This window comes from Macaca nemestrina, chromosome 14, assembly GCF_043159975.1.
Source record: "Macaca nemestrina isolate mMacNem1 chromosome 14, mMacNem.hap1, whole genome shotgun sequence".
NCBI lineage: Eukaryota > Metazoa > Chordata > Mammalia > Primates > Cercopithecidae > Macaca > Macaca nemestrina.
The window spans coordinates 106,331,010-106,347,248 of NC_092138.1; the positions used below are offsets into that span (position 1 = coordinate 106,331,010).

The following is a 16,239-nucleotide window of genomic DNA, read 5'->3' on the forward strand; positions in this document are numbered from 1 at the left end:
ACTCCTCGGGTAGCCCATGGGAAGTCAACAGGATGTGCCGGGGCCCGAGGTGCTTCCTTCAAAAAACAAAAGGAAACGTGGTTCTCGGAGGGGTGACTGGTTGACATATTATATCATTCATGCCAAGAACCCAAACCCAAAACCTCTCAAGTGCAGGGGGCTTGTCAGCACCACTGCCAAGCGTGGCACAAGAAGGCGGGTCGTGTGGAATACAGAAGTGTGTTCATTCATTCCGTGCAATTTCTGAGCACCACTGAATGCTGGACACCAGGATGCAGCCCAGTGGGGAAGACAGATCATAGACAGACACTCTGTGTTACATCCGAGAGGGCCTGGAGCTTGTAGCAGAGCCCCTGATGGCAGAGATTCAAAGGACAGGGACCCTTACTCTCAGCTCTCCCTCCCTTCCCTCTGGCCACCACCACAGCCAGGCAAGGCCCAACCACGTTGCGTCTTTGCAGCACCTTCCCTGTCCCTGGCCCAAGTGTGTCCCCTTCCAGACCCACCTGGGCCCACCAAGAGGCCACAGGCTGTGAAGTGGACCCCGTGTGGACCAGGTTCTAGAATCAGCTCAGCCCCTGCTGCTGTGGACCCGTGGCTGATCCGTTCCCCTCTCTGGACCTTGAGGATTTAGCCCAATGGATGTCCAGAGCCTCTTTCTGCCTGTGCCTTTGTCGACTACCTGGGCATTTAAGGGAGCCCTTCCTTAACCCCCTGCCCTCAGACCTGTAGGGAAATGGGGGAGGAGCCTCCCTCCTGCCCTCCCCAGGAACCAGCACCTCCTTGATGGGGCTTTACTTCCTACCCAACCCCTCTCATTTCTCCCTTGCTAGAGAAACTGTCATGCCTGGACTGCCAATGACCTGGGCAGTTTTTGGGGAGTCCTCCCTGAGAGGGTGTGAGATTTCCTGGTAACATCATGAGGTGAAGTTCAAGAGGAGGGTGAAGGAGCAGGGTGTTCCCATTTATCCTGGTAGCAGCTTGTCCACGCCATAGGTCGTGTCTTAGAGATTTGAAAGCACTTTCAACTTGCCATTCACTTGCTTTGACACTTTTTTTGGTAACTGAAAAACATGTCTATGGAGCGTGATGTGTGCTGAGGGCAGCGATGCGATGGCCAGTGTTCGCGCAGGACGGCCTTCTCAACACAAAATCTGGGCAAAAGGATTTTCCTATTTCTTTTCCTTTGTTTCTTTTTTTTTTTTTTTTTTTTTGATACAGAGTCTTGCTTTGTCACCCAGGCTGGAGTGCAGTGGCGCGATGTCGGCTCACTACAACCTCCGAGTAGCTGGAATAGCAGGTGTGCACCACCACACCCGGCTAACTTTTGTATTTTTTTAGAGACGGGGTTTCGCCGTGTAGGCCAGGCTGGTCTTGAACGCCTGACCTCAGGTGATCCGCCTGCCTCGGCCTCCCAAAGTGCTGGGATTACAGACATGAGCCACCACGTCTGGCCCACCTTTTTAAAATTTCCGTTTTTATTTTAGATTCAGAAGGTACACATGCAGGTTTGTTACGAGAGTGTATTGTGTGATGCTGAAATTTGAGCCTCTGATCCTGTCACGCAGACAGTGAACATCGTACCCAATAGGAAGTTTTTCAGCCGTTGCCCCACTCCCACCCCCTCTTGTAGAGCCCAGTATGTCTACTGTTTCCATCTTTATGTTCATGTGTACCCAAGATTTAGCTCCCACTTATAAAAGTGAGAACATGCAGTATAGATGTGTTTCTATGTTAATTCTCTTAGGATAATGGCCTCCTGCTGCATCCATGTTGCTGCAAAGGACATGACTTTTATTCTTTTTTGTGGCTGCATGATATTCCGTGGTATACATGTACCACATTTTCTTTATCCAGCCCACCATTTCTGAGCACCTAGATTGATTCCATGTCTTTGCTATTATGAATAGTGCTGTGATGAACATACAAGCCCATGTGTCTTTTTGGTAGAACAATTTATATTCCTTTGGGTATATACCCAGTAATGGGATTGCTGGGTCAAATGGTAGTTCTATTTTTAGTTCTTTGACAAATTTCCAGACTTCGTTCCATGGTATCTGAACAAATTTACATTCCTACCAACAGCATACAAGTGTTCTCTTTTCTTCGCAACCTCACCAACATCTGTTATTTTTTGACTTTGTAGTACTTGCCATTCTGACTGATGTGAAATGGTATCTCATTGTAATTTTTTTTTTTTTTTGAGAGTGGGGCACACGCTGTCATCTAAGCTGGAGTGCAGTGGTGTGATCACGGCTCACTGCAGCATCAACCTCCCATGATCAAGTGATCTTCCGGCCTTAACCTCCCAAGTAGCTTGGGCTACTGGCCTGCTCACGAAGCCCAGCTAATTTTTTTTTTTTTTTTTTTAGTGACAAGGTCTCACTATATTGCCCAGGCTGTTCTCAAACTCCTGGGCTCAAGCAGTCCTTCCACTTCGGCCTCCCGAAGTGCTGGCATTATAGGCATGAGCCCCTGCACTCAGCCTATTGTGTTTTTGTGTTTTTTTTTTTTGAGACAGAGTCTCTCTCTGTGGCCCAGGCTGGAGTGCAGTGGCTGAATCTCAGCTCACTGCAAGCTCCGCCTCCCGGGTTTACGCCATTCTCCTGCCTCAGCCTCCCGAGTAGCTGGGACTACAGGCGCCCGCCACGTCGCCCGACTAGTGTTTTGTAATTTTTAGTAGAAACGGGGTTTCACCATGTTAGCCAGGATGGTCTTGATCTCCTGACCTCGTGATCCGCCCGTCTCGGCCTCCCAAAGTGCTGGGATTACAGGCTTGAGCCACTGCGCCCGACCCTATTGTGGTTTTGATTTGCATTTCTCTGATGATTAGTGATGTTGGGCATTTTTTCGTGTTTGTTAATTGCTTGTATGTCTTCTTTTGAAGAATTACTGTTCATGTCCTCTGCCCACTTTTTATTTTATTTTTATTTATTTATTTTGAGACAAAGTCTCACTCAGCCACCCAGGCCGGAGTGCAGTGGCATGATCTTGGCTCACTGCAACCACCGTCTCCCGGGTTCAAGCGATTCTCCTGTCTCAGCCTCCTGAGTCGCTGGGATTACAGGCACCCGCCATCATGATTGACTAATTTTTGTATTTTAGTAGAGACAGGGTTTCACCATGTTGGCCAGGCTGGTGTTGAACTCCTGACCTCAGGTGATCCGCCCACCTCGGCCTCCCAAAGTGTTAGGATTACAGGTGTGAGCCACCGCGCCCAGCCTGTTTACTTATTTTTTATTTTTATTTAGATAGAATCTCGCTCTGTCACCCAAACTGGGGTATAGTGGCGCAGTCTCAGCTCACTGCAACTTCCGCCTCCCAGGTTCAAGCGATTCTCCTGCCTCAGCCTCCCGAGTAGCTGTGACTACAGGTGCCCACCACCATGCCTGGCTAATTTTTGTATTTTTAGTAGAAATGGGGTTTTGCCATGTTGGCCGGGCTGGTCTCGAACTCCTGATCTCAAGTGATCCGCCCACCTCAGCCTCCCAAAGTGCTGGGATGACAGGCGTGAGCCACCATGCCCAGCCTCCTCTGCTCACTTTTTAATGTTTTTTGTTTGTTTGTTTGTTTTCTTATTGATTTAAGTTCCTTATAGATTCTGGACATTCATAGTTTATGAATGTTTTCTCCCATTCTGTCAATTGTCTGTTTACTCTGTTGATCACTTCATGCAGAAGCTCTTTCATTTAATTATGTCCCACTTGTCAGCTTTTGGTTTTGTTGCAATTGTTTTTAAGGACTTGGTCATAAATTTTTTGTCAAGGCTAACGTTGAGAAAGGTATTTCCTAGGTTTTATTCTAGGATTTTTATAGTTTGAGGCCTTACATTTAAGTCTTTAATCAATCTTGAGTTAATTTTTACATATGGTGGAAGGTAGGGGTTCCGTTTCATTCTTCTGCATATAGCTAGCCAGTTAAGTGAGTAGGGAGTCCTTTCCCTTTGCTTATTTTTGTCAACTTTGTTGAAGATCAGGTGGTTATAGGTGTGCTGCTTTATTTCTGGGTTCTGTATTCTGTTCCATTGGTCTGTGTATCTATTTTTGTACCAGTACCATGCTGTTTTGGTTACCATAGCCTTGTAATATAGTTTGAAGTCCAGTAATGTGATGCCTCCAGGTTTGTTCTTTTTGCTTAGGACTGCTTTGTGTGCCACCTTCTGAAGTCCAGTCACCCTGTGTAAATTACCGACATTTGTTACTGACCAAAGTGCTTCCACAGGGGAGCCTGCTGCTAAGATGGCAACAGGGCTCCCTCCCAGCCACCCCTGGGAACCAGGATTGAATGTGCCGCACCTGTATCCAGAGCTATGCAGGGTGCCTGGTTCCTTGGAGTGGTGTCTGGATGTTTACTGAGCCCTGGCTGGGGGCAGGCAGGGGCCAGCACACCCACCTCAGGGTCAGACCTTGGTCCAGAGCAGGGGCTTGAGGACTCGGACAGGCAGTGGGCGCCATAGCAGAGAGGGATCAGTCTCTGGGGGGACCTGGTGAGAGGATGGACACATGGGGAGGAGCTGGGGCTAGTGGCTGAGCCCACTCTGGCCCCCAAGGACCTGAGCTGGGGCCAGTGGCTGAGCCTGCTGTGGCCCCCCAGGGTCCACACATGGGGGGCTGGCTTGGGGAATGAATTAATGAATAGGGGCTTACATGGCTCTGTAACATCTGCCCAGGCTCCCCTCATTTTAGAATCCATGGATGGGCACAGTGCATCCTTCTTCCAGCCACTTCCGGGCCTTTTGGGAAATGTGCTCACTATCGGCCTCTGGTGGTCGGCTGGTGTCTGGACTAGTCTGATCACACCCACACCAGGGCAGGATCTGAGAGAGCAGAGTCCCCTCTGCTCTCTCAAATCCTGGAGTCACTTCGATATAAACAGTCAGCTTTGTTATGAACAGATGCCAGGGGCTCCTCTTAGCCTAGCAGGGCCTGACTTCCAGCCAGAGGGGCACCGTTCTGTCCTGCTCCATGCTCCAGCTCCGTGCTCCACTGCAGCAAACATGCAGGCTATGGTGCGAAGGACAGAGGCAGGGTCTCAGCATGAGCAAATCAGCTGGGCGGCTCTCATGCCTCCAGGGATTTTTTTCAAGATTTCACAAGGGCCGGGCATGGTGGCGTGCAGCCGTAGTCCCAGCTGCTCTGGAGGGTGAGGTGGGAGGATCGCTTGAGCCTAGAAGTTCAGTTTCAGCCTGGACGACATAGTGAGATCCTATCTCTACAAAAAATATTTTTGTAAAAAAAATGATTTCCCAAGAGACAGGTCAGGGATTGAGAGAGTGGGAAGGATGAAGGGAGGAGACGATCCTTCTGAGGAGCACCTGCAGGCTGGCCGTGTCTGAGCACAGGGCACCGGGACAGAGGTGGGGCCCGATGCCGCCCTCAGGGTCTGGTTGGTGAGGAGGAGGGGGAGAGTCCTTTCCACAAGCCCATGCTGAGTCTCACGTAGCTGTGCAGCTGCCCTGGTACACATTTCAAGAGTGTTGACCCGTGTCGTCTTCACAACTAGGCTTCAAACATGACTTCAGTTTTACAGATGAGGAACATGACTTCAGTTTTACAGATGAGGAACGTGACTTCAGTTTTACAGATGAGGAATCTGACCCTCGGGGAGGCCAGCTGGCTTTCCCAGTGTCACCCAGGCCTTCCTGACTCCCCAGCACAGGCCTTTCTTTCCCTGGGACCCACCTCTCTAGCAAATGCCAGGGCCTCAGTGACCGACCGGGTGCCAGCAGGGTGCCGGTGGTGGGCAGGCGCTGGGTCTGTCCCGTCTTCACTGGTGCCCCCTCCCCTCTTTCTCTCCTCATGCAGCAACTGAACCACCCAAATATCATCAAGTATTTGGACTCGTTTATCGAAGACAACGAGCTGAACATTGTGCTGGAGTTGGCCGACGCGGGGGACCTCTCACAGATGATCAAGGTAAGCACTTGGCGGGTGGGGGTGCTGGGGCTGCACAGCTCTGGAGCCAAAGGTGGCAATCTGCCTTCAGCCCAGTCCTACAATGCTCTGCCCTTAGCCAGAGGCGGCCGCCGGGGACCCTGGGCGCCCCTGCGGATGCCCACAGGCCTTAGCTGCGGTCTGGTGAGGGCCGCTCAGGGTCCGTCCCCAGCTGCTGTTGCTGGAGGCCTCTTTCTTTCCATTGACCTCAGGGAAGCCCAGCTCAAAAGAGCCCGTGTGCAAAAGCAAGGCGAAGGTGGCGCCAAGACAGGATGGTGGCTGGGAGGGGGCAGCCATGGGCAGAAGGAACCCCTCTGGCCACCCCCCATGCCCCAGCCTGTCCACAGGCACGTGAGCCACTTCTCCTGTCTCATAGAAGGAGCAGGGGCAGCACCCTATTTGGTCCGACCCCAGCTCTTGGGAAAGCGTCTTGTAGATCCCACTACCTCATTTTACAGGAGAAAACTGAGCCCAAAGAGGTTAAGAGACTTGCTTGAGGATACCCAGCATTGTGGGGACAGAGCCATGCCTGTGGCCCAGGTCTCTTCCTGGCCTGGGACCCTTTGGTGGACATGGTCCAAGATGACTTCCCCAGCCCTAGACGGGGAACTCCATTTCCATGTTCCAGCTGACGCCCAGGCCTGGGGTCTTCAAGAGATTGAGCGATCGTTCGAGTCACATGGGCAGGCTCAGCGCCAGGGCTGGCTCGTGCTCCGCACCCCTACATACCTCTCCACCTGCTTCACCCCGCTGCCCAGGGCACAGGGCGGGGTCCACCGTGAGTCTGCTGTCCAGGACCACTGCAGCTTCAGTGAAAGAGCAGCACCTCCTGCCAGCCACCACCCAGCACAGTACGCTCACGCATCCCTCACCAAGTCCCCGCTGTCCTCAGATAGCAAAGCTCAGAGAGGTCTAGTCTCCTGCCCAAGGCAGCTAAGCCTCTACATGGAGGCCCCCAGGCCTGCCTGACCCCCAGGCCCAAACCCTCAGCCCCTACTCCTCTGTTCCTTAGTGGAGGTCCTCACATCCCTACTGGCTTGGACCTCAGTCCCCGGGGCCCTGCTGTGGCCCCATCACCTCTCTCCTCTGGATGCAGCCTGTCTGCTCCCAAGTGAGGCTGGGCCCCACTCGAGCGCCTACCCTACTCACAGCCGTGCGTGGAAACGGGGCTGGATGTGGGTTCTCTGTCTTTCCCATCAGGCATTGGGGGTTGAGCAATTGCTTGGTGCTTTTCTGAAATTTGGCTCCTAGGAATATAGGCGTCACTGGGAAGTGGCATTACTTGAGCTGTTATCACCTGCTCTTACATTTCCGTTGACATATTAATGCCTTTGCAGGGATGTTAATCTGCACACAGATCCCTGGTGGGAACAGATGTGCTAGATCATGTCTTAGCTCTTCCTCTCCCCCGTCCCCGCTTTACTTGTTTCTCCTTCACACATTCCCTTGCTGGACACACAAGCATCGTGCATCCACCGTGTGTCACCCTCGTGCCAAGAACTAGGGATGTCACCGGCATGGCTACTGCCCTCAGGGATCCCGGATTCTAACAGGAAGACCCTCGAACAAGTAGTTAGGAGCCAGTGTGAACAAGCCATGTGCAGGGCCTGTGGGAGTCAGGGAAGCCTTCCTGGAGGAGGTGACACTGAGCTGAGCCATTAGGGGAGGCAGGCTGTCCAGAAGCAGGAATGGTCCAGCAGGGATGGGAAAGGGAAAGGGGAGCTGAGATGGAAACCACCGGATCATGCAGGGCCTCTCACTCGAGGCTCAGGATCCGGGACCAGGCCCTAACGTCAGAGAAGCTTCCTAAGATTCATGGCAGGGAACAAACATGGTCAGCTCTGTGTTCTAGAAGAAAGACTGGAGGCTGGGTAGAAGAGGTGAGGGCGGGGACGGAGGAGGAGCAGGAGGTAAAGGAGAGGCCTCTCCCGTGTGGCAACACGGGAATGCAGCCCATGGAGAGGACGCCTCACCCTCTCGGCACCAGTGGAGCCCAGACACTGCGGCCTCTCAGTCCATGGAGTGGGCCTGCAGTCAGACAGGCAGATGGGGGGCTGAGGCTGGGCAAATCCCTCTTCCCTGAGCCTCAGTTTCCACCCTGTCCCTGGGAACTCTTGGAGGGAGCATTGTGGGAAACCCAGGCCAGATGCAGTCTCCTTCAGCAGAGAGAGAAGAGGAGGCATGGGGGCATTCTATCCAGCATCCCTCCTCTATGCCAGGCTTGGGAGGGGGTGTCCCCTTCCTCTTCACCGCTTCCTTGGCTTCCCCAGAGCCAACACTGGCTCAGGGTTCAAGTCAGTCATAAACCCAGCGGGATTGAGTCTAGGATAGGTGTGGCCTCAGTTTCTGAGCAGCCACCTGGCCCGCCATGCCTTGGGTCCCTCCTCCTCCCCTGGCATAGTTCCCCCTACCACAGCCCCCACCTCTCCCCGCCAGTGTCCCTGCCTGCTCCTGTTCCCTCCAACCCAGCTCAGGGGCCCTCACCTGCAGAGCTGGCTCGGTGCAGCTGCCAACAGGGGAGGCCTGGCAGTGCAGAGACCCACCCGAGTAAGACACGTCTCCTGGATGGCCTCGGGCGGGTCCCTGTGCCTCAGTTTCCTCATCTGTAACATACCAGCACAGTGTCTGGGGCTTGGTGGGAGCTCGGTCCCCCTGGTTCTGCCTGCTCTCAGGCCACCTCTGGGTTTCCAGAGGAACAGGGGCCACCGCATGGTCGTTCCACTGGCCTCAGAGGCTGTCAGGCAGCAGGGCTTGTGTCCCAAGAGCCTGCAGCCTCAAGGGCTAAGCTGCGCCATCACAGCCATGGTGCCCGAGTTATTTATGAGGAAGAGTGAAGCTAGGAGCTGCCTTAGCCCCAGAACCCACCAGAGACTCTGCACCTCCCTGCTAAATGTCAGACAGTGCTTATAGGACGTGACATTTAGAAAATCACCACTCTCGGCCATGCGCATCCCTGCTTAAATGCTGTAATGAGGATTCACTCACGTCACAGCGTGAATAACATCCCAGCCTGGCCTGCCGCAGGCCTGGAGGTGGCCCGGGGTTGGGGTCTGTGCTGACACCTGGGACGGCTCACCAGAGAGGTTCTCCCAGAATTGCACCTCAGAACGGCCTTGAGGGGATTTATGGTGAGGCCAGGGGTTCCTGCCTGCGACTGTCCCACTGTGGGAAGCACCCAGACCTGGGTCCCAGCTGGGTGCCAGGTGACCTTGGGCATGTTCCTGAACCTCTGAGCTCGGTCTCCCATATCAATGGTTACTGGTGTTAATAGAAGTGAGCTAAGGGGGCCAGGCGTGGTGGCTCACACCTGTAATCCCAGCACTTTGGGAGGCCAAGGCAGGCAGATCACCTGAGGTCAGGAGTTGGAGATCAGCCTGGCCAACAAGGCGAAACCCCGTCTTTACTAGAAATACAAAAAATTAACTGGGCCTGGTGGCGCACACCTGTAACCCCAGCTACTCGGAAGACTGAGGCGAGAGAATTGCTTGAACCTGAGAGGTGGAAGCTGCAGTGAGCTGAGATCACGCCACTGCACTCCAGCCCGAGCGACAGAGGGAGACTCCATCTCAAAAAAAAAAAAAAAAAAAGAAGTGGACTAAGGGCTTGGGCTTTCTCGGTGGGAGGCCTGGGGTTGAGCTGTGTTTCTGCCTCTTTCTGTGTGACCCTCAGTTTTCTTTCCCTGGCTGTAAGATGGGCCCAGCCCTCCCTCTTAGGCGCGGCGTGGTGGCCACACCCTGCAGGTGGTCTGAAAGTGCCAGCCCAGGTCTTTCCTCCACCCATGCCCCTTCCCAGGCCAGTGTGTCCTGGTCAGTTCTCAGCTTCCCAGCACCAGAGCAGCTGCCCTGACCATCAGGCCCACAGCGCCGCCTCTGCCTGCTTTGGGGAAAGATGGTTGCTTTGAAGCAAAAAGCCCCTGAACAAAAAGCTGGTTTGCAGGTAGCTGGTGAAGTCCTGCCCCACCGCCATGGGCCTGGCATCCGAGAGCCACCCCCGTCTCGAGCTGAACCGTGGCTGTCACATGCTCTGGGCCTGCCCTCTGCAGGACCTTCTGTTACGTACGGCTCACTCAGTGCGGCCGGGGGCCTTTTGTTCTGGTTTCTTCCTGGATCACTAAATATGTTTTCCCAGGCAGTGAAGCAGAGTGACCCCGGGTTCCATTTGAACGTGTCCAGCCCATTTCCTCAAGGTTCTCGCCACGTTTGTTAAGAATTCCAGTGCGGGGCCGGGCGCGGTGTCTCACGCCTGTAATCCCAACACTTTGGGAGGCCGAGGCGGGTGGATCATGAGGTCAGGAGTTTGAGACCACCCTGGCCAACATGGTGAAACCTCGTCTCTACTAAAAATATAAACATTAGCTGGGCATGAAGGCGCACGCCTGTAATCCCAGCTACTCGGGAGGCTGAGGCAGGAGAATCGCTTGAACCTGGCAGGCGGAGGTTGCAGTGAGCCGAGATTGCGCCACTGTACTCCAGCCTGGGTGACAGGGCAAGACTCCGTCTCAAAAAAAAAAAAAAAGAATTCCAGTGCACTGAGATCTGCTGGTTCCAAGGAGGTGGGAGCAGCTGTGATTTAACCACCACATGTGTCCTGGGTGCCACCCTCCTGGGCCAGGTTGGGGCTGGGGACAGGGAGAGTCCACACCATTTCAGTCCTGCAAGGAACACCCTGTCTGGGATGTGTCCAAGAGGTTCTGGAAAAATGTAGTTGAGGGCCACTTTCAGCATATTTGATCTGGGTGTCCATGCAGCAAAGCCATTCGGACACACCAGGCCTGTCTAGCCCTCACGGAGCTTTCGGGGTGGGGACAGGGTGGCCGCGGAGTGCCATTCAGGTAGAAGGAGAGGCGTGGACACATCACTCTTGGTTCTGGGCTTATTGTTGTTTCTCAACTGCCCAATCCCCACTCCCTCCCCCGTGCCAGGCACCAGTTGCCCACTGGGGAAAAGACAGAGACAGTGCCCTGTGGTCACCCACCTCCAAGCCCGCTCACCCGGGCCTATCCCTCTGCCTGTCTCCCCCGCTGCAGTACTTTAAGAAGCAGAAGCGGCTCATCCCGGAGAGGACAGTGTGGAAGTACTTCGTGCAGCTGTGCAGCGCCGTGGAGCACATGCATTCACGCCGGGTGATGCACCGAGGTACGCGCCACCCGCCAGGAGCCGCCCGGAGCCCAAGTGCCCCTGGAGCCCCAGGAAGACGCTTCCCATGGCTCCTCCAGGGTCCTCAGGGGCAGCCCCTTGAGGAAGTTGGACCGCTCTGCATTCCCTAGGCGGGGAGGCTGTCCAGCAACCACACACACACGCACCCGGGTCAGGGACCTAGGTGGAAAGTGATGTGAGCCCCAGCACCACTTCCAGTTCCCCACAGCAGCCTGGGAGGGAGGTGAGGGGAAGCCCCACACACAGGGGCCTCTCATGGGGGCTTTGCCGTCCCAACGGGCTGGGCTGAGAACGGGAGGCACCTGAGAGGGATGTTACCATAGCTGACATCACTCCGAGTTGTGAGAAAGGAGCCTGGTGGGTGCCCGGCAGGGCGCGGGGTCCTTTATGTAGGCTGCTTCCTGAACACCTCCGTTCCTTAACTCTACCTGTATATCTCGGTGTCTGCTGTATTTGAGGTCCCGCCCTCGCTGAGGGCTACGGCACAGGGTGCCCCACCGAGCGCCTCCTTCATTCGTTACACAGATTTTCCCTGAGGGCCTCCTGTGTGCGAGGCACTGGTCTAAGCCTGGAGGATACGGCTCTAGAGCCGGAAACAGGAGCGCAGAAACCCCTGCTCTCTTAACCCTCACAGCAGCCCTGTGAAGTTGGTGAAGGGAGACCCATTTTACAGGTGAAGAAACTGAGGCTCAGAAATGGTCAATTTCCCGAGGTCCCACAGCCAGAGCCAGGACAGGGCCTTGCCCTGAGGGAGCAGGACCTGGGCTAGGCCTCACCTCACCCGGAGCTCCCCCTTCGTCTCGTCCTGTCCCACCTACCCCAAGCCTCCTACCTCACACCAACCTCCTTCTGCTCACCCTGCAGACATCAAGCCTGCCAACGTGTTCATCACAGCCACAGGCGTCGTGAAGCTCGGTGACCTTGGTCTGGGCCGCTTCTTCAGCTCTGAGACCACTGCAGCCCACTCCCTAGGTAAGGGGGACCTGTCTGTGCCCCAGCATCCCCCAGCGGTCCTGGTGACCATGCAGGGAGACGCAAACATTCTCCCCACGTGTCTTTGGTCAGTTAGGGCAGGAGGATGCCTTTTTTAAGCCCCGGAGTTTTCTCATCTGTTCAGAACAGTGACCCAGAAGGGAGTCAGCCATGGCCAGAGGAGTCCAGCTGGGGCTTCCCGCACCCTCTGGTCACCTCCCGGCCCTTGCAGGAGAAGCTGACTGAGCCGGTTGCTTGGAGCTGGGGGTGTGTCTGTGGCACAGGGCAGCATCTTCCCACTGCTGTGAGTGTCTCGTTCACAGGCAGCACCCGGGGTCCGTCCCTCCTGGGGGCTGGACATTTGTGCTGTTCCTCGTTTTTGGCCTTTAAACCGGCGGTTTTGAGGCTGTGGGTGCCAGGTGCCTGCCAGGGAGGAGGTGACATTGTAGCTGGACCATAAAGGGTGACCAGGTGCTGCTGGGACAGGGAAGGCGGGAGCAGTGTTCCAGGAAAGAGTGGGTGAGCCTCGGCGTGCAGCTGAGCCTGGCTTTGCCACAGACCAGGGTCCTTGCAGGAGCGGTGAGAAAGGCGGGCAGGGCTTTGAACTCTGAGCTCTGTGGGCTGGACACCACCCTAGGGGTCGGGGGTTGCTGAAGGGCTGAACTCGGGAAGAGACTTGGTCAGATGTGTGTTTTGGGGACACGTGAAGCAGTGGCAAGCTTTAGAATCCACACACTGGGTATGTAACCAAACGTGAAACTTAGAATGCTGGACAATGGAGGATTTTTCATTTAGTGAGAACACAGGAACCAAGAAAGCCCCGCATTCCCCCGCAGTGGGACACAGGAGCAGGGTCTCCGGTGCGTTACTACAAGGCTGTCTGGGTTTCACCTTGCCCGTCTGTGGGCACATTTCCCAGAGGCCCATGGAGTGGGCGAGGGCCCCTGCTTTCTCGGGGCTAGCTCCTGGCTCTTTGAGGTGCGTTTGCAGAGGAAGGTGCCCCCAGGCCCACCCACTGTGTGCTGCGCCCACCAGCATCTGCTTCCCCAGGAGGGAGCTGGGCCCCAGGAGCTGCCCGCCGCCTCCTTGAACACCGCCCCATTCCAGCTCATTTCCACCCCACTCCATGGCTCAAGCCAGGATGTCTCCCATCCCCAGACCCCTGAGTGCCTGCAGCAAGTGGGGTGTGAGAGAGAGCAGCATTGTCTGGGCGGAGGCACTTTCTGAAAGTCACAGTGTCCTGTGGAAAGTATCACTGTTCACACAGATTCCAGGGAGACTCTCAGCGCGTTGCACACAATTAGGAGAAATGTACGAGCCTAGAGACTAGTGGCTCCCAGCAGCTGCTGGAGCCAGCGGGGGTAGCGGGGAGGGGGTTGTTTTGAAACTCTCGTCCCCACCTGGCCGGGCCTCAGGAGCTCTTCCTTTAGCTCCAAAGGGAAGATGTGTCTGGACCCACCCCCCCGGGAGTATGGGACACTGCACTCATGCCCCTGACAGCCCCAAGCATCCAGCGATCCTTCCCTTTAGCAGAAGAAGAATCTGAAATCCAGGTGCTCGAGAGATTTTCCTGAGGTCACATGGCAGCAGGCCTCTCCTTCCAGAACCCACGCTGCTTCCAGGAAACGAGGGCCGGGGCCTCCGTGGATACTGTCGGAGCCCCCCTTTGGGGACCCAGGCCACCGACTCTCTGTTGCTGGAAGGAAGCCTTGTCTTTCCCTGTTCCCTCAAACATTGACTTCCCTTGTGAAAAACCAAGTGTTTCGGTCACTTTGGGACTATTTACCTATGTGGTTGAAGGGCTTCGAAAAGACCAGGAAATTCAAGGGAAGTTGTCAAAGAGAAGAGGTCAAACCGCTGCCTCCTGTCCCCTGTCAGTCAGCACCGAGCCTTTCTCTGTCCCACTGCAGAAAAGAGACTGCGGCGCTCCGTCAGAGCCGGTTAGGATCGCATCATTAGGAATGGGCAGAGATGCGTCTCATCCGACAGTATGATTTTATTGACTTGGACTGGTGCACTTATTATATTAATGAGAAGGAATTGGAACTTGGGAGAAGGCCGCCCTCATAAGCTGGGCTCTTCCCGAGCCCTCCGAGCGCCGACCAGGCCATGTGATGGGTGGAAGGAGCCCTCCTGGGGCCTGTCCCCGCTCCGGGCTGTGTGCCCAGCATCCAGGAGAGGTGGCCAGTGAGCTGAGGCCTGCACGGAGCTGAGCAAGTCCATCAGCAGGACGCGCTCCCAGAACCAAGGGCCTGCACCCACCGGCTTCCATAATGGTGACAGTGCCGAGCCAAAGCCCAAAGACAGTGCCGAGCCAAAGCCCCTTCCACCAAGAGGTTCTGCAGACTGCTGACTAAGTCTTGCACACACGTTTGGTTGGGCAAGAGATTGAACTAATTACCATTGCATCATGACTCAGGAGGGGCACAGGGGCCAGGGACACTGCACGCCCTGTGCGTGGGGATGAATTATGCATCTGCCGCACCTCATGTGCACCTACTACGTGGGAATGCTGTGCTGGCAGCCACGTTGCCCCGGCAACCACCTCATCCCCTAAGGCTGCTGACCCAAGAGCTGGGCTTATGCAAATCTGGTCTCCTCCCACTTCCCCCTCCCGGGCCCCTCCCCACCTCTGTATTTGCTAACACGAGGCTGGCATGAAAGGGCATTAGTCAGTGCCATGGTCGGGCTGACAGGTGCGGTACCCAGCGGTGGCAGAGCGGCTGCCTCGGTGTCAGAAATAGGAGCTGTAATTAGAGCGCAGAACAGAATGAGCGTCAGACGAATTACCAGGCAGCAGATCATATTTGTCAGGAAGGATTGCATACATAAAAATTAAGTGACAGTACACGCCGGCGTAATGCAGGAAAAATGAAAGATTTGCCTATACACAGCTCACAAGCTGCAAGCAAGTGTCTCGCTCCGAGCAAGGCAGCAGCTGCAAGACAAATCACGGGGCTGGGAGAGTGGGCGGGCAGGCCTGGCTGCTCGGCTGTAGTGACAGGGCAGTCTTGGTGACAGCCACGGGTGACAGGGCGGGAAGGGCGGCTGGTCACACCCAGGCCCAGGCAGGGCCCGTGCTGCTGCCTCTTGGGGTCTGGGGGAGCAGGTCTGGTTGGGGATGACCCCGTCGGGCTCTTGAGGTCAGGGCCCCACTGGGTCTCCCGGGGCTTAGCCTGGCCCTGAAGCGCAAACCCCTTCCTTCTCCTTCCTTGAGCCTACTGCCTGGCCCTGGGCTGTGTGCTGGGGATATGCAATTATGCAGTTTTCAAGGGGACAGACAGTCTGTGCCAGGTGGCATGTTGAGGGGACAGGTGGGACTGCCTCTTGGGGCCCGCTGTGGGCAGGCAGGGCAGGTGTGGAGCTCCGTCATTCTAAACAGAGCCCCAGGGTGGCCAGGAGCCCAGGCTGGCGCCACCCCTCCCAGAGCCACTCTCACTTCGTTTCTCTGTAGCCACTGAACTCACTGAAAGATGAGTTAACGACGAAGAAAAAAAGAGTTCAAAAAACATTTTGCTTTTTCGTTGGCCAGACATGGTGGCTCTCGCCTGTGGTCCTAGCACTTTGGGAGGCTGAGGCAGGCAGATCAGTTGAGGTCCGGAGTTTGAGACCAGCCTGGCCAATATGGTGAAACCTCATCTCTACTAAATACAGCAAAAAATTAGTTGGGCATGGCGGTGCCGTCTGTCATCCCAGCTACTCGGGAGGCTGAGGCAGGAGAATCACTTGAACCCAGGAGGGTTAGTTTGCAGTGAGCCGAGATGGCGCCACTGCACTCCTGCCTGGGCGAGTGACTCTATCTCAAAAAAAAAAAAAACAAAAAAACCACATTTTGCTCATTTTGCTTTTTTGTAAATCATCACAAGGCTTATTATCCCATTTTACAGATGATGAAACTGAGGCTCAGGGAAGTAAGAGAGACCACATCCCTCTGGTCACCCAGCAGCCAGGTACCAGAGCCCCATGGGAAATCAGCTCAAGCAAGGAGCCCATCTCCAGGCATCAGCCTGCAGCATGGCCCAGGGAGGGTTTGGGTTGTGGGTGCCCAGGGAAGGGGTCGAGAGAGAATCCCCAGCGAGACCTCGGGTGCGAGGAACACCTAGGGCTCTGAGCACTGCTTCCTCGAGGAAAAGCCCATTTGACCTCGCCAACAGTGGGTGTTGGTGGGGGACCTGGAG

The 16,239-nt window shown here is 55.3% G+C and overlaps 1 protein-coding gene across 9 annotated transcripts in view; it reads left to right on the plus strand.

Annotated features, from left to right (window-relative positions):
- Positions 1-16,239, plus strand: part of LOC105463902 (NIMA related kinase 6) — a 103,588-nt gene that overhangs the window by 60,009 nt on the left and 27,340 nt on the right. For all 9 annotated transcript variants that reach the window (XR_011612858.1, XM_071078311.1, XM_024787384.2 and 6 more), the window contains 3 exons: positions 5,805-5,915; positions 10,960-11,068; positions 11,954-12,061. Coding sequence is in view for 8 of the 9 variants with exons in the window: in XM_071078311.1 (XP_070934412.1) it covers positions 5,805-5,915; positions 10,960-11,068; positions 11,954-12,061 (328 nt within the window). In the remaining variant the exon portion in view is untranslated. The remainder of the gene's footprint in view (positions 1-5,804; positions 5,916-10,959; positions 11,069-11,953; positions 12,062-16,239) is intronic.